At 43.6% G+C, this 22,529-nt stretch overlaps 1 protein-coding gene across 1 annotated transcript in view; it reads left to right on the forward strand.

Annotated features, from left to right (window-relative positions):
* The first annotated feature begins 611 nt into the window (after nt 1-611).
* Nucleotides 612-22,529, forward strand: part of cdk8 (cyclin-dependent kinase 8) — a 49,190-nt gene continuing 27,272 nt past the window's right edge. Inside the window, exons 1-4 of the mRNA XM_041232776.1 lie at nt 612-1,112; nt 18,254-18,329; nt 20,010-20,120; nt 20,813-20,953. Of these exons, the coding sequence (XP_041088710.1) occupies nt 985-1,112; nt 18,254-18,329; nt 20,010-20,120; nt 20,813-20,953 (456 nt within the window). The 5' untranslated portion in view covers nt 612-984. The remainder of the gene's footprint in view (nt 1,113-18,253; nt 18,330-20,009; nt 20,121-20,812; nt 20,954-22,529) is intronic.

The raw sequence follows: 22,529 nt of genomic DNA on the forward strand, positions 1-22,529 counted from the left end.
GCAGCTTATCTGCTGCTCTTTCCAAGTGCTTTTCACCTCAGCAATGTCTTGAGGACCTACACAGTAAGCAGCTGGCTGGTTAATGACATTACAAGAAGGACCAGCGGTGGATATCATTCCACTCTCCAGGAGAATCCATCAAGGGATAGCAATGTTCTATACACACCACAGGAAGTAAGACACGCAAACGCCTTGAAACCTAACAGGAACAACTGTCATTTCTTAAATAGAAAATAGGGGGAGTTGAATTCGATTCTCTCTATAGTACTGAATAGACAGGGAACTGTACCCATGTCAAGCCTTCCCCTACTGGTCCGGGTGAATGGGGTTTTTAAGCAGTTACACATACTGTAATTATTTTTGTTTGTGTGTGGAATTCACTCAACAACAACAACAACAATAATAATAATAATAATAATAATAATAATAATACTATATATAGTAGCCTTGAGCCAAACAATTCCTATAACGTGTGCAATGTGACCCAGGATGTGCGGGGTTAACATACAGGTGGAGCTACCCTGTCCACTTTGTGCAGCTTGTGTGTGTGCGTGTGCGTGTGCGTGTGCGTTTAAATGAAATCCCTGATCGCCGACGCTTTGCGACATTGCCGTTTGTGGATGCACAACTCTCGTGTGATGCCGGCAGCCAGACAGCCAGTGAAGTCGCAGGGACATTAGCATCAGAAGCAGTGACACCGATCGACAGACAGACAGACACAGAGAGAGAGATCCAGGAAAGCAGCAAGCAATATATTTCACGGATCGCGAGCAGCAGCCGAATAAAGACGGGGCGGTGGGATCCGAGTCTGACGCGCTCTGCCAATGCTGCTGTCTCTGCTCCTGCTCGGCATCTTGTGCTAGGCGCGCCGTTGCTAGCGGAGTTTACAACTAGATTTAATCTGTGTTCTGTTCTGTTGTGTTTTGTCTCTCGGCGGTGCCTGCTGCTTCTCAGGCGGTGAGGGTGGTCAAAGAATTGCAGAAAATGGACTATGACTTCAAAGTAAGGCTGACGAGTGAGAGGGAGAGAGTGGAGGACCTGTTTGAATACGAGGGCTGCAAAGTTGGAAGAGGCACGTATGGTCATGTCTACAAAGCCAAGAGGAAAGACGGGTGAGTTTTTCACGATCAGGCCCAGAAGAGGCGCGGCGATGCTGCTAGCATTCGGTGATCTTACCGATTTATGTTATTATATTACTATTTTTTTTGTTTTTTTTCTGCTGCGCGGGTGACGATTCCGATTTAATACGAAGAAGGCTTGCATTTGCAAGGTGCATCTCGCTATGCAACTGTGACAACCCGGCAGCAGCTACAACAAAACCACCCTCAAGTTGTCACAATCTAAAAATCTTTTGTAACACTCGCTTACACAACGTCAGGCATTGTTAGCTGCTGATCCGGGTCGGCACGTTGCTATGTACTAAGTTGCATGGCTGTGTTCCTCATTCTATCATCTCTTCCCTGTAACTATGTACTGCTGTAACAAAACTCATGCTGTTTACTGAAAACAATCCAGGGACGTGCTGGAAATGAAGAGGAAGTTTAAATGTATTGTAATAGTACAGGTAAGTGCCTGTGGTATGCAGAGCACAGGGAGCACAGGAACCCCAAAAAGCAGGTTCCTTCTTAGCTTTGGTGGTACAGCACAGAGGGCAGCGTTGTCAGAAGGTACTGCGCTGTAGATTTAGTGTCTTGGTAGTCTGTGTTGTATAATGTCTGACCCCCCCCCCTTTTTTCTTTTTTTAGTACTGCATCCCTTTAGTAAGCCATTAAGACTCCCGTTGCATAGCGGTGTGATCCGTTCCTGGTTTTACTATGAGTGAAATGAAGCACACCTGAGCTTGTATTAAATCAAAACCTGGAGTGGGAGAAACTGCAATGCAATGTGTCTTCTTTCCATCCCAGGACTAGCTTTCCAGCAGTTTGTGGAGTAGAGAAAGAGCAAGCCAGACATCAACACACACACACACACACACACACAGCAATAAACAATACATAACACGTGTAGTGACCATGACTGCTACAGAAACTACTGATTATAGAGAGTCAAGGTTGGCGTACTGGTTGCAGATCCATGCAGTAACAACAAGAAAATCCATAGTACTTTAACTACAGAGACATGCATAATGCATGGAATACAGTTTAAAAAAAAAAAAAAAAAAAAAAAAAAGAAAGCATTTTCCAGGGATGGAAATAAGACGCCCATTGCATAGCAGTTTGATCCATTCCTGGTTTTACACCGGAGCTTGTTGCAGTACCTCTATGCTGTGGCTGATCAAGCCTGTATTAAAACCCGGACTGGGTGAAAGTGCTATGCAGTAGTCTTATTTCCATCTGTGGCTCATCAAGTCTCTGTTCTGCACTGTTGCACTGTTAGGAGTAGATTTAAATACTTCCTACTTATGCATAACAGCTTAGGATTCAATGTTTTTGTAACATAGTTTAAGCTGAAGCATTTGAATTTAAATGCATTATCATACTTGCCTGGGCATGAAATAATGTAAATCCAGGAATGGCTTATGTCTTCCCTTCATGTCAAGGGAGCAGTAAGTCTTTAGAAAAAAAAAAAAAAAAAAAAATGGAAGGGCAAGAATTGATGTCCTGTCATTACTGCAGTCAGTTTAGAGGGGGGAGGAAGACTATATTTAACCGTTGGATATAGAGGGGTTTTCATCACTGTCTGAAGGCTAACCATGCAGGTAACAGCATGTCATTCGTACTGAAGTTGATTCATGTCATTTGAAGTCTGAAAACGGGGAAAGAGAAGTGATGTTACTTTGTGTTGCACACCATGCTGGGGCGGGTTCTCTTGTACAGCATTTCCACTGCCCTGCATTGATTTTCCTTTTAAAGGTGCACAGAAACATCGTCTTGAGCCCGGAATTAAAAAGAGTAAAACGTTTCCATCCAGTGGCACGCGGTGTCCTGCTTGGATCTTCTTTTGCAAATCAATACTGGAAACAAGGGGATTGTATTCCAGGTACTGTAGACATTGCAGGGTTCGAAACTCTGTTACTCTGCACCCAGTCCTGGGTTTCAGAACACCCCTTGATCTGTCTTGAATTGAGCTGGCAGCCAGCCCCTGCTTAATCAGCGGATTAATGCAGCCTAATGCAGCGGATGAATGATTTATTTTTGGCCCTCATTGTTCCTGGTTCCAGACCCAGGACTAGTGTGAGTTGGTAAGCCAGGATAGCGTTCACTAACCTCCCATGCCCTCTCCCCCTCTTTGGAGTCCTTTGCTTAATCGGCTTGTATTGAGCTAGTTCCCTTCGAGGATGGGACTAGCACTCCTATTTTTTGTTAAGCATCTTTGCAGTACCATATGCTTGTCCATGCTGATGACATCAGCCCTGTGCAGGGATGGAAATAAGACTCCCATTGCTTTGCAGTTTGAGCCATTCCTGGTTTTACTATGAGTTTAACAAGACACACCTGAGCTTGGTACTACCTGTACACTGTATCTAATCAAGCATGAATTAAAAACTGGAATGGGTGGATTCTTACTGTATTTCCATCCCTGATTACATAGAATACCCTTTCTAATGTTGAACTGATTTCAGAGGTCTACTGCTTGTGCCCTCCTCAGAAATGAAGCACCGCTAAGGAAGAACGTGTTTTAACCCTTTATTCTCTTGTAGAGAGTGCTTTGTGTTTTGCTGGGGTGAGTTCCAAACATGTGCAAAAGCGCTTACTAGTAAAACTGTCCAATAATACATACTACATTAGAAAATACTTTATATACATTGTATATTTAAAACACATATTTTATTTGTGCATTACATTATTCTAATGGGCCCGTAAACGTGGCAATATTAAAAGAAATGTGAAAATAGAGTTTCAGACAGACTCCCAGACATATTCTGATGCGCTCAATAATATGTGTTAATGAATGGCCAAGCATCATGGTTCAACAGAATTGGATAAGTAGTCTTTAAGATATATGTAGATGTATTTGAAATACAGACAGACCTCTTCCAAATACCCCCAGATTATTCTACAGTACAATCAATGAGTATTGCTGAAGGAGTTCTGTACTGTAGGAAGTTGCATCACAATGGACAGGAGGTAGATAAACAGTATGCAGAACTTGAAAGCGTCACTTCTGTACATGCAATACATGGAGTACTGGATCTCATTTCGGGGCCATGATTTGTAACCCGTGTGTTTGCCACACAGAAAGCGGTTTGTGAAGTGGTGCCATTCTTAAAGCAGGGAAGTAGAGAGGCGAGGCGCTCACAGGGTAAGATCACACAGGCTGCTGCTTGTAGAGTTCTCAAACAGACAAGCTGGATAGCAGACTGGAGCCTCTTTCCACCAGGAGGAAGTGACCTGCAGTAGTGTCTGAACCATAGATACTGCACTGTGGGGGGCATGTGAGCAGTGAGCTTTAGGGCCAAAGCTGCCTGGAAAGCAAACCTTGTGCTCCTCGATGCTTATGACAGCATAGGCTTTAAGGTTGTTCTTCTGTATAGCAGTTTTTGCAAACGTTGTTTAAAGTGCTGTTGGGAAACCTTTTCTAAAGCCACCGTGGGGATGCTGCATGGTGGTTTTCAGTTCCAGTTAATATGTAACTTCATTTCATTGGGTGCACTTGACTGTATTGAAGAAATGATCTCTTTTTAATAAGTCATGTTCCATGGCTTTTGAAGAGTGAAGGTATTGTCTGTGTTTTTAATTTAGTTTAATGAAATAACCTAATGCAATCGTTTCTGTTCCATGTCACTGGAATGAATGATTCAAGGCTTGTGAACGGTGGTAGTACAGGACAGAGTTTGATTAAGGTCCTCGTTCGGAATGTGGACCGCTCATAATCATGTCTGTTTCTATTTGGTTCAGTCTGTCTGTCCCCCTGTCCATCCATCAGTCTGTCTCTCACACTTACCTTTGCCTTTCATTTTTAAGTCCTGGCCTCTGACTGCACTTGCGGGATGACTAGTTAAAGTACTTTTTAACTGCATTTATGCAGAGAAAGCGTGTTTGTGAAGCTAGGATGAGATTCCTTGTCTCAGTAACATGCCTGTTCCAGCAGGGTCACTGTGAATAAATAGAGACTGTACTGAGCTCAACCACTACCCTGCTGACTAGATACCGCCTCCTGAGGGGGCAGAAAAGCGGGCAACTACAGTCCCGTCTCCTTCAGGTACTTCACACGCCTGGGTCTGGATTCTTATAGTAATGTTGCACCTGGAGATCAGCGAAGGCTGCAATGTTGGCAGTTCCTAGAAGTCTACAATCAGGATCAGCGAGGGACTTTAGTTGCTCTGCTCCCTGCCTTTGGAACTCCTTCCCAGCTCGGATCAGGAACGCTGGCACAGTCTGGTCTTTTAAATTAAGTTTTAAAAGCATATCTGTTTTGAGCCTGCTTATTCTTGAGCTGGATTGATTTGGCCAATAGTTTAAAAAAAAAAAAAATTATTATTGTAAAGCGTCCTGGGATGCTGTGCATGAAGAGCTCTTTATAAAAGCCAGCTGTGTTAGAGCTGTATAGTAAACGTTGAAATGAAAAGGTAATGTTGATAAACATGCACTCGCATACTGTTTAGTGCTTCATACCCATACAAAGCTGTCTGTAATTGGAGGAAATACTCAAGCTGTCCTGAAGTTGTGCTGGATCAGTGACAGGCAGTGTCAACAGAAGAGCAGTTTGATTCTCACTCGGTGCTTCTAGGAAATGTATAAAGGACAGTTGACACCTCGTGTTTACGAGAGAGGTAGGAACAGGCCCTTGCAAACCTGCGCATAAAGGTCACGTCCATGAAATGTCAGGACCTAGCAGCGATTACGGCTGTTTAAAAATACCAAAACACACTGTCATGTTTATTAGGTGCTCTGTGACTAACATAAAAGCCTAGGCAAAAGTCTACTCCCTCCCTTATTTAGTGCGGTTCATCTGTTTTGGGCTGAATTCAATGAAGTAATAATAATTAAAATATTCGTTGTGCAAAGACCAACAAAAGATAATAAAAACAGACTTGCTTTAGACACATGAACCTTTTTATATGCATTCAATTCAAATGTTGATGTGACTCATATTGTTGCCTTTGCATGCAAACCGAACTTCACTTAACCATTAAGCCCCATTGAGAAATGTATTTGTATCTCTAGAATACATGTCTACATCTCAGCTTCTCAGTTGAGTATTTTGATGATGGGCGTCATTATTTTGGCCGTCTTCCTTCATTAGTTTGTATGCCAATAGGGGTGAGGTCCACAGTGTGCAGACTGTGTAGCACTGAGCTGTGTACCTGCCAACAGAGCCCCCAATGTCGGCCCTCTGGCAGATCTCTTGAACATCGTGGCCAATGATGACTTGCAACTAAATATAGCGTGCCCAATCGTTTTGCCCACAATGTCTCTCCCCAATTTAGAATGTCCAATCCTTTTTTCCCCCCTCACTGTAGCAGCTCCCCACGCAGCTGCTCAGGAGTACTGAAGGTTCAGTGGCGTCCAACGACCCCACGACCGAGCCAGCTTGCTCTTCTACTCCCAGGAGAGCAGATGCCAGTGAGCTACCGGCCCCTGGAGGACGAAGGCCAGCTCTGTAGGTGTCCGCTCTGAGCTCACTGGGCACTTGACCGGTAGGGTCCACTGTAGCGCAATGAGGAGAAACGTTTCCTGTTGTTTTGTCTCCCTAACCTGCGGGGAGCGCCAGAACCAATGAGATGCTCCCTCTGGAATCCCCAGTGCTATGCAGTTTTAATATTACGAACCTAAGAACTTTAATCCACCAATCAGGAAGCTCCATTGCAGGGCACTGCCACACCTTACTTGACCATGGAATGGGCATGAAAACAAAACACTGAAATAGTAAATAGAGATTTTTGTGTTTTCTAACAACGCAAAAACCCTTGTTATGAGGCGTGGCCTTGCTAGTTGATCTTGGCTCTGGTTTTTTCATATCTGAGGTTGCTTTTAGCTGTAGGGTCGACTCATTGCTGACTGACATCTGTGCCTGCTAAGTTGCAGCTGAGTTTTGTTTTATGCTTTATGATTATGTGTGTGTGTGTTTGTTTATGTTAAATGTACTCCCTGTATTTATTGTGTTTTATGTTTGCTGTGGGGGTGCGAGCTTCTCGTCAAGTCATCATTGTAAATGAGTTTGTTCTTGATTGACTCCTCTGGATAAATAAAGGTTTTGATTGATTTTTCACTTTGTGCAAATTGGCCACTTCATAGGTTTGCAACAGAGCGGGCAATTTGCCTGCAAGCTGCCCTTAGTGGAAAATGCAGGCCCTTGTGTGTACAGAGGGCACTCCCCAGAAGCTCTTACCTTCTCATATGTGCTCTGCTACCAGCTAACAATGCCCAGCTCTGATCATTGGCTAACAATGCATGCATTGTGTATGAGCAGCTCAATGAGTCCAGTGAGGGACTGCCCTCCTGTGCTGGGTACGGCATGTGTTTTTGTCCAGTCGCTGTGATCTGTGCATGTTTGTGCAATCAGTACGCGTATTTGATGCCCCTGCTGCTTCTCTGAGCTCTCTTAAAGGGTTCAGTTGAGGTAGCTGTCGGGTGACTAATGAGATCTTTGATTTTTATTATGAATGAATATTCAGGACAGACATGTAATCACACAGAGAAACAAAGGGGATTGGAGTATAATCGCATCATTGAAACACCAGTCAGCCACTCTGTAAAATGAATGTGGTTCAGATTCCGGAGGCCATCAAAAAATGTAATTATATCTCATGCGTAGATCATTTCAGGATCTCAAGAACACAGAAGTCATTACTTCAGTTTTCCTGAGATCTTTTCTCTCAGGATTTCGACGGTACAAGTCGTTTTGTCGAGATCACAAGATAAGTTTTGTGTTTTTTCGAGATCCTGGGATAAACAAACTCGACATGGAGAAGAGTATTTTTTCCCCGATGGGTTGAAGGCGCTGCTGTAGAGCAGTGTCTCGCTGTTTGGTGTTTTGCACTACGGCGTGCACAATGTGTTGTGTTAATCCACATGTGCTACGGAAGCTCGTTTAGTCGTGGAAACGCTTTTGCCTCAAGGGAACAATGCAAACTCCTGTAGAGGAGCAGACCGTTAAACTGGCAGGACGGACGCTGCGCTCAGCTCCACTCTGTGTGTTTCTGTGTTCTGGAGTTCTTCACCAAGGCTAAAGGACGCTGTAGAGCTCATGGGTAACCCTTGAGCCTTTTTGAATTTCTTTGTGAAACTACACTTCTGTATTGTGGAACTCAGACACCCGTTAGAGCCAGTGGATTTCAAATGATTTTATTTTAACAGCTCGCAATTAAATGGATTAATTTGTCCAGCAGCTTTTATTTTATAATTGGGTTGAGTTTGTGCTTGAGTTGAGCTGCTTATGCCTTTTCCTGTCTCTTTTATATTTGTGTGTGAAGTCTGTCACGGTTCTGTACAGTGTAAATGCCTCCGCCGGCTCTACCACTGTTGATTGGGAGGTGGGAGGTGGGGGGGGGGGGTTGCTAAGTACAGTAAAAGGCTCATGAAGTGATTGGTAGGTTGATGGTTCCCTGTTTTTTGCTCCAGTGTAAAGTGTGCTGAAATAAGGACTGTTTAGATGAACAATGTTAAACAGTGCTTTGATACTGTTCACAAACTAATAAGCTCTCTCTAAAACAGATAAAAAGATTTCACGAACCCCAGACTTCATTTTAAATCTTCAAAATGGACTTTAATAAAAACAGTCCTTGGTTATTGTGAGTAGGGCCCAGCGTTTCAAAACCATTTACAGTGCAAACGACTCTGTAATACATTGGTACTTTATTGTTTCTTAATTTTGTAACTTCAGTCTTTTTGTTTTTTGTTGTCCCACTTTGAAGCAAAAAGAAGGACTCCTTGGTATGAATAGAACAAGTGTGTAGCAACGAATTCTAATAACCGTTGCGATGCCATTTGAATCTTCACTAGTCCTCCCCTGACAGGCTGCCCCAAAGGGTTTTCATGGGTCCAGCTCTTGCTGATGCCTGTGGCTGTTCTTTTGGATCTACTTACCAGGGTAGCGGAATGGACAAAATCTTCAGGGCACAGACTGCGGACCTCCCAGAACCAAGTCATTCTACATTTATAATTATCCAAAATTATAGGCTAGGGTTAGTATTTCTGTTTCATTTTAAATCGGATTGTGATTTTAGCTGTGTAACAAATAGCTAAGAAGGGGGTGTCCGGCTGAGGCTGATGCTGACATGAGTGTTCCTGTCGGCTTCCAAGAAAGTACAGCTAGAAGAATTTTTTTTTTGGTTTGTTTTTGTTTTAAGTCAGTTGTCCGAGCTAATCTATTCCTAATGTCAGTCTGCCGGAGCGGAGTACTTGACTTTACAATGGGCTCTGATCATGCCATGCTTTCAGGGTGCTGTTGTGATGAGATTCCTATTTGCGTGTAAACCATGCCTAGCCTAATTGACTGGAAGTAAATATCCTTGGATTTTACAATGGCTGAGGGGCTCAGGTCTTGACAGTAAATTGAGTCTTGGTAGCTGCCTATTGCATGTTTTCCAGCAGTAAAGTATTTATTAGCTCCATATAAAAATGCAAGTTATTTATATGCAGGCAAGGTTAATAATTAGGAGGAATGCCCAGTGTTCCATATAGCAGCAGGTATGGGGCAATGCAGTGTTTAAGAGTTGCTCTGTGGCACCGTGTTTCTAAAGAGGCTGCCAATAAGAGGTCTGGTATTGTACTCTATTGCAGTGTTACGCGTTTCGTTATTTTGTGTTACTGTCCAACAAAATATTTGTACATTTTAATGAATACAGTAATGAATGTAGTGAACTGGTGCATAGCAGTTTGATCCATCCCTGGTTTTACTAGGAGTTTAATAAGACACACCTGAGCTTTATTAGATATACACGCCATGGCTAATAAAGCTTGTAGAAAAACCTGGAGTGGATCAAACTGCTATGCAATAGGAGTCTTATTTCCATCCATGTGGAGATGAAGATTATGGTGGCACCATTATTTTTTATTTAATCCAGAACACAGTTATCCATTATTACAAAATGATTAGGCTCATACATCTATCAATACGCAGAGGGTATGTTTTTAGGGTTTGGGGTTGCTTGTGTTAAAACAATATGGAACTGTGCTTGTTTTATTCCCTCACCATTATGAAGGTGTGTACAGATGTTCAGATCAATCAAACAGGCTGTTCAAGTTCTAGGAAAAGCAAGCGTTTTGCTGATGGAAGAAGCCCTATAAAAACAGTCTGATCTGGGAGCCTGCGCTCGTAACTGGTTAAAATACTGTACATAACGGAGGTGATCCGGGATCTGTAGCTAACGCCGCTGACTTTCCTGATTGAGGAGCCGGATCAGGGAATATGAAAGGTCTTCTGTCTGCAGGCTTTGCTGGCATCGTGAAAGAATGTCAAGCACTCTACAGTTAAAGCCTTTCTATTAAAACAGGCTTTGTGAATGTTTAGTGTCTCCAGGAGGATACTGGAACGCCTCCTCTCTTGCTTGATGAGATGGATGTCACACGCGTGTTTTTGTATGGTGTATACAATCCATTGCATGCTTCTTGAGATGACATTTCATATTAGAGAAAGTAAGGAAATCGAGTGCTGTTTAATATTCTGTTAAATGCCCTCAATGGCCATGTTTTGCATGCACATGTTGTGAGTGCTCTCTGTTACTGGACAGTCTGGGTGCTGGGTGCTGTGTACTGTGTGTACTGGATACAAACTGCTGTGGAAGTCCTAAGGCCATACTTCCATTCCCAAATCATGACCAGTTTGATTGACCCCAGGAATCCCTAGCAGTGAAAAGCTCACTAGATAAACCATGGGTGGCATGGGTCTCCCATCATTGCCATGTTATTACAGTACTATTCTGAACTTCATTAATGTCTTTCTTCATCTGCTTACTTACTGAAGCTGTCACGCTTGAGACTTTATACTGGAGCTGTTCTTTAATCTTCTAATGAAGATACTGTTAGTCTTCTTCTCTTTAGTATTTATGACATATATTGCAGGGACAATGCAATATCTTTATTTATTTATTTTTTTTGATTTTGTGAAGTTGGATTTGTTTTTGATATAATCTTGTCAGATCTATGTATTTTCCCCCTTTTGTGCAATACATCTTCAGGGAGTTGGCCTATGCCTCATACTTTAGATTTTGCAGGAACTCATGATTTGGGTCTGGGGTCAGTGTGCCCTCATGCTGTACAGAGTGGGTGCCCTGTGTGCATAGTACTGGATTCTGAAATAAAGTGAGTAATTCAGCCTGGCATAGTACCAGCAGAAACCTTTTAAATAGAACGGTTTTGAAAGAAGGCTCTGTGAAATATATTCTTTGGATTCTGGTTATTGGTTAATGCAGGTAGTCCAGCAGGAAAGGGACCTTGCATCAGACAAATGACAATTTACATTTTAGTAACATAATCTCCTACAGCGCATTGCAAATAAACCCCCCCATTACTCCCTTCTAACCCCCCGGCTCCATGAGGAGTAAATCCGAGGGATCTTGTTTGCGGAGGTGCTTCAGCCAGCAAATACACTCATCCTGCACATGATGCCCACGCACACGCAAGGCCCCCCAGCGCTAGGGGTCTGTCTGTTAACAAAGGCATGCTTGAGATGATGTATGAATCGCATGCTCTTGTGAAACTCGGAATTTGACGTCCATCACCTCTTCCCTGGTTGAAACCCTAGAATTGAATCCTGCTCACCACAGGTCTATTAAAGACTGCTTGATAGGATGGAAGATTGAGAGGAGAGGAGTGGATGGCTGTTACATTAGCTTTACAGCAGCTGTCGAAGTACACCGCTTATGCAGCCATTACTGAGCTGTGTCGTTGCATCAAGCTGAGAAGTAAGGGAACACGTTTCATTTCTGCAGGCTTGTTTAGCAAACATCAGTGGGGCTGCCTGTGTTGCACGTGAATATATTCAATGATCGATCAATGATTTGAAGAATTGCAGATGCAGGGCGCAGGGTAGCTGGGCTTGTGTGTGAAATGATTGGTGTGATTATAGTCCTTGCTTCAGCACACTCTGCTGGTAATTCGAGGACATGATTGGGATGTCATTATGTTTTCAGTAGTCTGTTTATAACCATATGCAATGGGGTGTTTTACGCGCTGAAAGGAGTGGAGAGTTCTTGCTCACGATCACCGTGCAGCACTGCGCGAGCGTTTGTTTACCGTTCAGCAGGTGCCACTTTTAAAACAAACTAGAGGCTCCTGTAATTCCTGATACTTGAAACTGAAAACGCATCTGAATCCGGCAGATTGAGAGGCCTGGGTTCAGGGGCGAGTATCGCACGCAGGAAAGACAAGTGGAGTTTGCCACAGAGGGCCTCTTCACAAACCAAACTGATTTCAGTTCGTACACGGAAACCGCTGCCAGCTATTTATTTTCCTAGCTGTTCTCAGAATAATAATGATGATGATGATAATTCTTCAAAGAGACAGGCTGCTCTTACAGAGATACTGTACTCTTCTAAGCACTGAGGACTGGAGAAAAAGCTGTTTTAGTTTAGTTGTGATCCTTAGGGTACTACTGTAGTATGGTGCAGTGCGGTACTCTGAAATAAACAATGGAAAAAACCCAAACCGCAGGCGTTTTCCATCTGTAAAATAATGACATAAACTGTTGTAGTGGTTTTTTTTATTTTTTATTTCTGTTCATTTAGTTTTTTTTAACCATTTGATTTCCACATTTTCTCTCCTTTCGTCTGCTGGTTTGCATGCTTGTATATGAAGTAGTTTTTCCAAGAAGATAGAAATGCATACGGTACAATGCAAAGTAAGATGCTGGGGAGAGGACGTGGCACAGAGTTCCTAGAGAATTGACCCACACCCTCAAAGAACACTGCATTGCAGACTCGGGGATAGTCGCCTCTGTACCTTTGTATTTTGTTATAGTTGGATGTGTTGGTTGTCTGTTAATGTATTACAAAAAAAATGAAAATAAATAACCTGCTTTCTTCTGGATTTGCTTGACAAACATACAAGTGAAATCAGAGATGAAAATGAGACCATCCTGTTGCATTGCTGTTAAGAGCTGGATTAGAGCTTGATTAACACGCCCAGCTGTGTCTTACTAAACTTGTAGTAAATCCAGGAATGGAGTTTTCTTGCCATCTCTGGAAATGCAGGGGTGGAATAAGAACATCTGGTGTCTCAAGCAATACCAAGCTGTGTTCTGAGAAGTAGTCATCCTGTACTTGAGCTGTTGGCTAATTGAATTTCCTAATAACACTTGAGAGATCAACCAGTGTAGTGTGCGGTTCTGAAATGTGGCGTTTCTAAACCACCTCTGTCCATCTTCCTATCAGAAATCCTGCAGTTGGCACTGCAGAGCATCGTGCTGGTGACAGTGATATTCCTTGTATTAAAAGGCAGTGGATAAGTAGGTCTTTGTGATGCACGCTTTAGCTTGGAGCACTGCAACTGTAATCAATCACTAGTCAATGGATAATGAGAGCAGTATGTCTTGTGAAGTTGGCACAGATTGCTTCTTCACACCAGAACTGTGTGGGTTCTGTGCTAGTAGGCATCGGTGGAGCTCAAACCACTGTACTGTACCCATCCATAACTTCTTTGATTCAGAGGCGAGACTAGACGTTCTGCTGCCCTCTGTGTTCATGTGTCAAGTTTTATCTGAGGTCTGGTTGGAAGCAGGCGTGAGGGTTGTAGCTCCATAAAGGGGAAAAACAAAACAAGATACAGCTGCTTGCTTTTGTACAGTTTTGTGCAAAACTACTTTTACAAAAAAACATCAATAATAAAAGCTGAAAAAAGTTTTCATTTATTATATTCTTTCAAGTTGCTGCTTCACTTCTGCTTCAGAAAGAGGACTCGTTTAGAATTTTGGAAACTTTGCTTTTACCAGCTATGCAAATAAATAAATAATAACATAAAACTCATCCGAGGGAGGGAAGCCTGTGTTTGTCTGTGTTGATACCGTCCGAGTCCCAGTTCAAACCACATGCAGCAGAGCTTGATCTGCTGTCAATGGAAGTGATTAGGGTTACTTTCAGAGACTGGTGTCAGATGGAAACGCGTGTTTCCCAGTGTTCCCTCTCTAGTGCTGCGCGTGGCATGGCCCTAATGCTTCAGTGTGAGTGGTGCACAGGTGCTGCTGTGTGTGTGGTGTGTTTTTAAATCCATTTTTAAACCTTGCTGATAACAAACTGGAGGTCGTTGAAGAAAACAGGATGTGGGGAAAGCTGCAGACAACAAGGTTAACCTCCTCGCTTGTGTTTCAGTGCTGTTCTGTAGCAACCACATTGACATTGACTCTTAATCTGGCACAGGTGCAGAATCACGGGGCGCGCTTCTTACCTGCTGCAGAGAGACGGGCCCATGTAAAACTGGACTGCATTCTTTCAAACACTCAAAACGTTCTCTTTGAGCCCTTGCTTGTTCTCGAGACCATCGTACCACACCTCTTGCAGCCTATCCTGTGTGCTCAGCTTTTGTAATGGCCACCAATGCTGTGAATGCTTTGAAGGCGAGTGAGATTGCCACTGACACTCTAAAGGTGATATATTTTTTTTCAACAGTGTCGAGTGTTGAAAAATTAATTGCCCTACATGCGATTCTTCTATGGTCCTAACCCTAGTGTGTGTGTGTGTGTTGGAATTAAGAACTGATTGAAGCTCAATATTCTGGTTCTCTCAGCTGAAAAGCCTGGCCTGTCTTTCTACACCTGTTCCCTTACTCTTATTCATTGTGTTGGGTCTGTTTTTCACACATTTGTTTTTTTCACAAAGACAAACCCCTCGCTTTCTGTTCCATTTTTAACCTAGTTGTAGTTTCTATGCATAAAAGTACAGTAACAGCACTGAGACGTGAGCAGGGCCTGCGTTGATTCTGTACAGTAACAGCACTGAGACGTGAGCAGGGCCTGCGTTGATTCTGTACAGTAACAGCACTGAGACGTGAGCAGGGCCTGCGTTGATTCTGTATCCGATTCTGTACAGGTTCTTGACTGCATACAGAGTTACAAAACGGGAACTTCTTTATGCAGGCGGACATGGCGTGGGATGGAAGCAAGACCCCCATTGCATAACCGTTTAATCAAGCTCATGGTAAAGTCTGGGCTGGGTGAAACTGTTATGCAGTAGGAGTCTTATTTCCATCCCTGAAATGCAAGCAAAAGAACAGTCGGACAGATCAGCAAGGGGCTCAGTAACAGCACAAGCTTGAGCCTCATTTTCTGTGTTGAAAGAATAATACATTGAATGCAGTCTTGATGACTCATCTTCTTTATGGAGTGTGTTTAAATTTGATTGTAACGGTTCCCTTTGATCTTGCTTTTCACATGGCTGTGCTTATCGGATCCTGATGTTCTTTAGACCTGTTTGTCCTGTAGAAGTACATAGTCTTCTGTATACAGTGTATTTTGTTTTCCCTTCCTAAATCTGGCACTCATGTCAATATTTATTTTTTCTATTTTTCTGCATTAACGCTGTGATTTTGCCATTGGTACTGTAGGTGAAATCCACTTAAGCCCATGGTCCTCAAACGTTTGTACTATATTCAGGGATGGGAATAAGACTTCCATTGCATAGCTGTGTGATCCAGTCTTGGTTTTGCTATGAGTTTAATAAGACACACCTTAGCTTGTTGCTTAGGCAAGCTCGTAGTAAAGCCTGGAGTGGCTGAAACTTGCTATGCAATAGGAGTCTTCTTTCCATCCCTGTGTATTTCACAAACTGTCTGTCTAGAGCGTGATCCTTTTTTGTTCTCTCCCATAACATTAACTACTTATTCCAAAATGATAAACAAGGCGACATCATTAATTCCAAAATGGCACGATGGCTGAGACTGAGAGCGCAGAGCAGTAGGTTGAGCAGCTTGAGCTCCCCTCCCAGTACATCAGCGCTGCAGCATTCCAGATTGCCCGCTGGCATCGTTGGCACTGCCTTGAGGAACTCTGACTTAAGGGTTTTATTTTTTTGAGTGGAAATGTCAAACTTCAATTGGCTTGCATACTAGGGCAGGGGTCGTCCAATCACGGTCCTAGAGGGCCATTCCACTTCAGGTTATACAGTGATACAGTTAACTAGATCAGGTTCTGGATTGGAGGTTTAATTGGGTCAATTAAACAATGTAGAACAGGGTTGGAACAAAGACCAGGAGTGGAAGGGGTAGCACTGGACACCCCTGTACTGGGATGCAGAGTATTGGGCACTATAGCACTCCTGTAGGGTTAAGCTGTGAGCAGCAGGCTGTGCTCTGTAGTGATCGACGGGCACTCCTGTAGGGTTAAGCTGTGAGCAGCAGGCTGTGCTCTGTAGTGATCGACGGGCACGCCTGTAGGGTTAAGCTGTGAGCAGCAGGCTGTGCTCTGTAGTGATCGACGGGCACGCCTGTAGGGTTAAGCTGTGAGCAGCAGGCTGTGCTCTGTAGTGATCGACGGGCACGCCTGTAGGGTTAAGCTGTGAGCAGCAGGCTGTGCTCTGTAGTGATAGACGGGCACGCCTGTAGGGTTAACATGGTATGTTTGAAAGGGTATTCAAATCGAGACACCCATGTGCTTCAGTGTGGAGGCTCTGTTACGAGTGATCAGAATGGTGACATTGTTTCAGATTGTGACAATTCCTGCAGATTTGACATTAAAGGAAGAACTGCTTGAGGCTGGCAGGAGGGTTGACATTTTTATATGATTATCTGCTGAGCTTTGATTTGGGATCTTCTCCCTGGTTGAGGCTTTGATACAGCCTGGAGGATTACTGCAGCCCAGTGGAGCTCTGTGTGAGGAGGAGGAGGAGGTTTGATACAGCATGGAGGATTACTGCAGCTCAGTGGAGCTCTGAGGAGGAGGAGGTTTGATACAGCGTGGAGGATTACTGCAGCCCAGTGGAGCTCTGTGTGACGAGGAGGAGGAGGTTTGATACAGCGTGGAGGATTACTGCAGCTCAGTGGAGCTCTGTGGAGGAGGAGGTTTGATACAGCGTGGAGGATTACTGCAGCTCAGTGGAGCTCTGTGTGAGGAGGAGGAGGAGGTCTGATACAGCGTGGAGGATTACTGCAGCTCAGTGGAGCTCTGTGTGAGGAGGAGGAGGAGGTCTGATACAGCGTGGAGGATTACTGCAGCTCAGTGGAGCTCTGTGTGAGGAGGAGGAGGAGGTCTGATACAGCGTGGAGGATTACTGCAGCTCAGTGGAGCTCTGTGTGAGGAGGAGAGGCGCTCTGAGGAGGAGGAGGTCGGATACAGCGTGGAGGATTACTGCAGCTCAGTGGAGCTCTGTGTGAGGAGGAGGAGGAGGTCTGATACAGCGTGGAGGATTACTGCAGCTCAGTGGAGCTCTGTGTGAGGAGGAGGAGGAGGTCTGATACAGCGTGGAGGATTACTGCAGCTCAGTGGAGCTCTGTGTGAGGAGGAGGAGGAGGTCTGATACAGCGTGGAGGATTACTGCAGCTCAGTGGAGCTCTGTGTGAGGAGGAGGAGGAGGTCTGATACAGCGTGGAGGATTACTGCAGCTCAGTGGAGCTCTGTGTGAGGAGGAGGAGGAGGTTTGATACAGCGTGGAGGATTACTGCAGCTCAGTGGAGCTCTGTGTGAGGAGGAGAGGCGCTCTGAGGAGGTGCTGAACTGAGGAGTAGGAAGAGGTTTGATATGAGAACATCTTAAAGCTGGAGCCAGGGTCCCACAGTCATGATCAGTCGCATGTGATGCCACAATCCCTGGGTGAATTGCCTCCTTTCATCTTCTGAGCACTGTGCTTCACCAGAAACCAGACATGCTAGTTTGCAGTTTTAGCTACTAGCACACAAGCTCCAGCCATCCTCCCTCTTTGAAGCTTTCTGGAGCTATTTTGTTCTTTTTTGCTTACATTTCAGGGATGGAAGTAAGACTCCATTTAGCAGTTTCTCCCAATCCGGGGGGGGAGGGGGTGGGTTAAGGTTGTATCTGTCTATTGCCAGTAATGTTGCTTTATGCACAAACCATATTCTGCATTTAAGATTGTTGTTCGGTTAATTTAAACCCTAACTGAGTACAGTACTATTATATCTGGACCCATCATCCAGTTGTAACGCCTGGTGAGTCCGGACTGTCACATACTCCATCGCAGATTGTGATCTGCTCTTATTCTTTGGGTTGCTGAGCTCCTACAGTAAACCCCATGGCATTGTGACTGTGTTGTGCTTCCAGCTCTGTTTTGTGTGTTCATTACAGAACTATATTCCACTTTTCATTTGGGTGCTTCTTTTTTACCAGGTTAGTGACGACTCTCCTGCTCTGGGTTCAGGGGTTGCACTCTGCTGCTTTTCTGCACGGTCCTGTCATTGCTGACAATGTGTTTTCTTTTTTCTATTTGCAGGAAAGATGATAAAGACTACGCTTTAAAACAAATAGAGGGTACTGGAATATCAATGTCTGCTTGCAGGGAGATAGCGGTAAGTACATCTTTAAACTGCTTCACTTCATTGCTTTTGAGTCGTCTTTTCTCCTACCGCACGCCTGCCCCCCGATTCTCTCTTTTATTTAAAGCAAGAATGTCTTTGCAGGAAAGTTTGGTAGCAACTTTTCTGTGTCTGTCTGCTGTGCCTGGTAAAGTTTAGTTTGTATACATTTCATATTTAAAATACAAACTCCTCCAGTTTGCATATTCACGTAGGCTCAAAACATTTAATCCCCTTTTTGTGAAAATGCACACACTGTATCTGCTCCCCATGATTTGATTTGCATATTCTCATTAATTGCAACAGAAAAAAAAAAAAAACCTATTAGGCAAATGAGGTGAAGTATGGCATGCAATTACCAGAAATCTTCAGTGAAGCATTTTAAATGAAATGCACTGTGGGTGAGGGACAGGAGGCTTTGAATAATGGTTGATTTTGGTTTTGCGGTTCAGCTTGCGCTGTTTTAACAGTGATGTGTTTCCAGGGCGTGATGATGACCTAGGGGTCATGTTTTGTGCATGTGCGTCCCAGTCACCTGACCAAGGTGACCTGCCATAGAGGAGAATCTTATTCTGTCTGCACACATTCAAAGGATCGTCTGGGCTGTCTGTCAGCACCCAGCATTGATCCGAATGAATATTAGAGGTGACCTGTCTAGCTGGCAGAGACCTTGCCAATAGCATTACCCTTTTAAAGACTATGGGGTTCAGTCGATCCAGACAGCCGCTTATGTAATGGGGGCCCTTTTGTGGAGCACGCTTATTAAAATGTGCTGTTTATGAATTGACTAGACTCCTCGCTGCACAGAACTGTGGCTGTTCCAAAGGAAATAATAACATACTGGATCAGGCACGGGCAAATTGGAAGATTGAGGCGGTGAAAGAAAAGAAGCAATTCTGGCTGATTTGATTTGATGATGGAAGTGCTGTGGTCTGTGACAGAAGCACAATGGGGTGTGTTGAACCCGAACAACCGAAAGCTTGACCAGTGAAAAGCACTTCTTTTTTATTTTTTTATTTTTTCTCTACAGTAGTAATCAGCAGGGCTTGCTTTTGATGCACGTTACAATTAAATACAGTCGCTTCCGTTTCGGGACAGAGAACTGTGGATAATTTACCTGCCGAATCTGGATTTCAAATATGTAAATGGTGGTGGCGTCCCTCAAGGGTAGTTCCAGAAATTGGGCAACATCCCAGTCAAAATCCTGCTAATGCATACGGAGTATCATTTTTGAAAGGAATGATTTATAGAGTTAGAAATTCAGGAATAAGTCAATGGTTTGACACACACACACGAAACTGACATGTATCCAGGGATGGATTGGAAATCTCTTCTTGTGATTTTGAACTGCGTTGTGATTTAGTGAAATCTTTTCCTGTTTAGTAAGCACTTGTAAGGAATTCTGTTCAATTATGTGAATTCATTCTGTTCTATTTTAACATTTGTACCGAGGAGATTCAGAGCACATTCAACAGATAACTTCTGTCTGAGCTCCAGTCCTAACTGGCTGACGCACTGTGCCCAAGTAAAAAGCCACTTCCTGATTATACTAATGGTTACCCTCATCTTGAAAGTGTCTTCGTTGTGGAGCTACCCTCCAGTTGCCTGGCAGATCCTGGCACTTGCTGTATCTCTCAGGTGTAACGCGGGTTTGTTTGTTTGTTTGTTTTGCAGCTGTTACGAGAGCTCAAGCACCCGAATGTGATCTCTCTGCAGAAGGTGTTTCTGTCCCACGCTGACAGGAAAGTGTGGCTTCTCTTTGACTACGCAGAGCACGACCTCTGGGTAAGGAGCTGTAGACACAGGTAGACACACACGCACACAAACACACACACACACTGACACACACATACACACACTGACAGACACACACAGACTGGTTCCAGTAAGCAGATACTGTGAAACGGCAACCACAGCAAGCAGACCCACAGAATCATCTACCTGAAGCGCTGCTTTCGCGGTCGCCTGTCTCGTGACCTTTGTTTCAAGTGCCGAGGCAAGTGCACACAGCAGATTTGAGTGCTCTCTTATATTCAAAAGTTAATCAGATTTTTTTTTTTTTTTTTATCAGTTTTAATTGAATCTGTTTTTTTTCCCTGGTTGTTTGAATAAATCTCACCTTTCAGGAGACGCACACTGTCCTTTGTGTAAAGTATTCTTTCTTTAGAGTGGGGAGTGCAGAGAGCTGGCTGCAAGTCGTTTGTGTGTTCTAGTACTGTAGTTAACCAGAGTCTGAACTTTCATATTGAACATTTCTTCAGTGTTTTCCATATACAATGAAAAGCTTTGCAGACAGAGTCTTCACACAAATACATGTTGCAGTAACTTCTACAGTGGTAGAGTTTGCTTGTCTGATTTTTGCAGAAGCAAACGTTCCTAATGTTAAGTTTAAATGGAAATTGAACAATAAGGAAGACCTTCTACTGTACTTCTAAAAGTTTATTTTTTATTATTTTTTTTGTTTCTCTTTCTCTCAGCACATCATCAAATTTCACAGAGCTTCAAAAGCAAACAAGAAGCCAGTTCAGTTGCCTCGAGGGATGGTGAAGTCGCTGCTGTACCAGATCCTAGATGGCATTCACTACCTCCATGCTAACTGGGTATTGCACAGAGATCTGGTGAGTGCACTGAGAATGAACAGGATCACATAGATACAGTACTCTCTCCTGTGTGGTTTTTGGTTTTTATTTTGTTCTTCTGATTGTGTTGCTACAGTGGTTTCCTTGACAACAAGTCACTTTTTTTTCTTTTGTAATTAAATTGCAAGGCATCGACTTCACACGGGCGGCTCTGATCTGCAGATGCAACGTTTCTTTTTTTTTTTTTTTTTTATAAATGTTCCTGTCTGGATTAGGGAGGTTTTTTGATGGTTTTAAAATGAAACACAGATGTTTTTGCAGAGCCTGCATCGTGCTAATTGGGCTTCGCACAAATGGAAAGATAATGAGTTGGAGCCACTGTGCTAAAAGCCTTTGCTTTTGAAGTATGAATGTGCGAGGAGGTATTAAAGTGCCATACTGTATGTAGAGCAGTTCAACAGTCTGTAGTATTAACAAACATTCAATGTAGGACAGAATACCCAAAATAGCAGGATTTACCCCAGGTGCCAACTGGGGGCACCACCCCAAGGCATCTGGGTTCTGTGTGCTCTACTGAGAGAAGTGGAAGATTCATTCTCATGCAGTGCATCTTTAGCTCTCTCTTAAAGGGGCTCTAACCAAAGCCCTTGTATTGTGCTGCTATTCTTGTAGTTTTACATGCTTTGTGCTTTTGCTTGATTTACAAACAGAACCTGAAGTGATCAGGTTCCAGGAAAGCAGCTGCATCTTGATTTACTGTAAGAGTGTATGAAACTCAGACCTACTTGCAGATATATCAGCAGAGTTTCAGAGAAGATCCTTGCGTTGCTGAGAGCTGGTCTGTGGCTGGCAGTTCAGTAACCCTTCACAGGACAGGTTACTCCAGGATGTCCTTGGATAGCATTGTCTCTTGGTCAAGCCTCAATGCAATTCAGGTTTAAGTGACATAAAGCCTTTGCTTGAATGATGCTGATTTGTAAAGAAGCAGTGAAGGCAATGTTTTCATACTGTATGTGTGGCACCCAGGTTCAGCTGTGTCTGGGCTCCAGGTAATATGAACCTGAATTCCAGCTACGCTTCTTAGTGCAGTTCAGCCTGACTGATACTGACGTCCGAGCACCTGGAGGTGCTGCTTTACAGTTAGTTTCCAGTGGGTGGCGCTGTCAATACTAGAATTAACTTTTGGTTGTTAGCATTTTTGATTGGCTTTGGCTGGCAATTTGCTGACAAAAAAGCTACCAAATCTGTGTGGTGTTTTTGTTGGTCAGATTTATAGTACTTGAACAATAAGAGTTTTCTTCAAGCTGTTGCTCTTCTCCTTCATTTCTTCACTGCAATGGATCACTTGTGCTTGTGATTTGACCTGTGCGTTAACCCTCATATCCCATCTGATCCTGGATGCTGGTAAATCAGCTCAGTCCAGAATGCGTGTCTTTGTCAGATGTCACGTGCAGTCTGTCTTGTTTTAGGAAAACGGAAATCGTGGCTGTTGTAAATTGGACTGTGTTTCAAGTCAAGCCTGTGCCGTACAACATGTACTCTTCTCTGTGTTTCCTTTTGACCTCCATGCTTTCCCATCACTATGGGCATCACCAGTTGGCAAACCGAAGGAGAG

This window comes from Polyodon spathula, chromosome 30 (genome assembly GCF_017654505.1).
Source record: "Polyodon spathula isolate WHYD16114869_AA chromosome 30, ASM1765450v1, whole genome shotgun sequence".
In the NCBI taxonomy this organism is placed as follows: Eukaryota; Metazoa; Chordata; class Actinopteri; order Acipenseriformes; family Polyodontidae; genus Polyodon; species Polyodon spathula.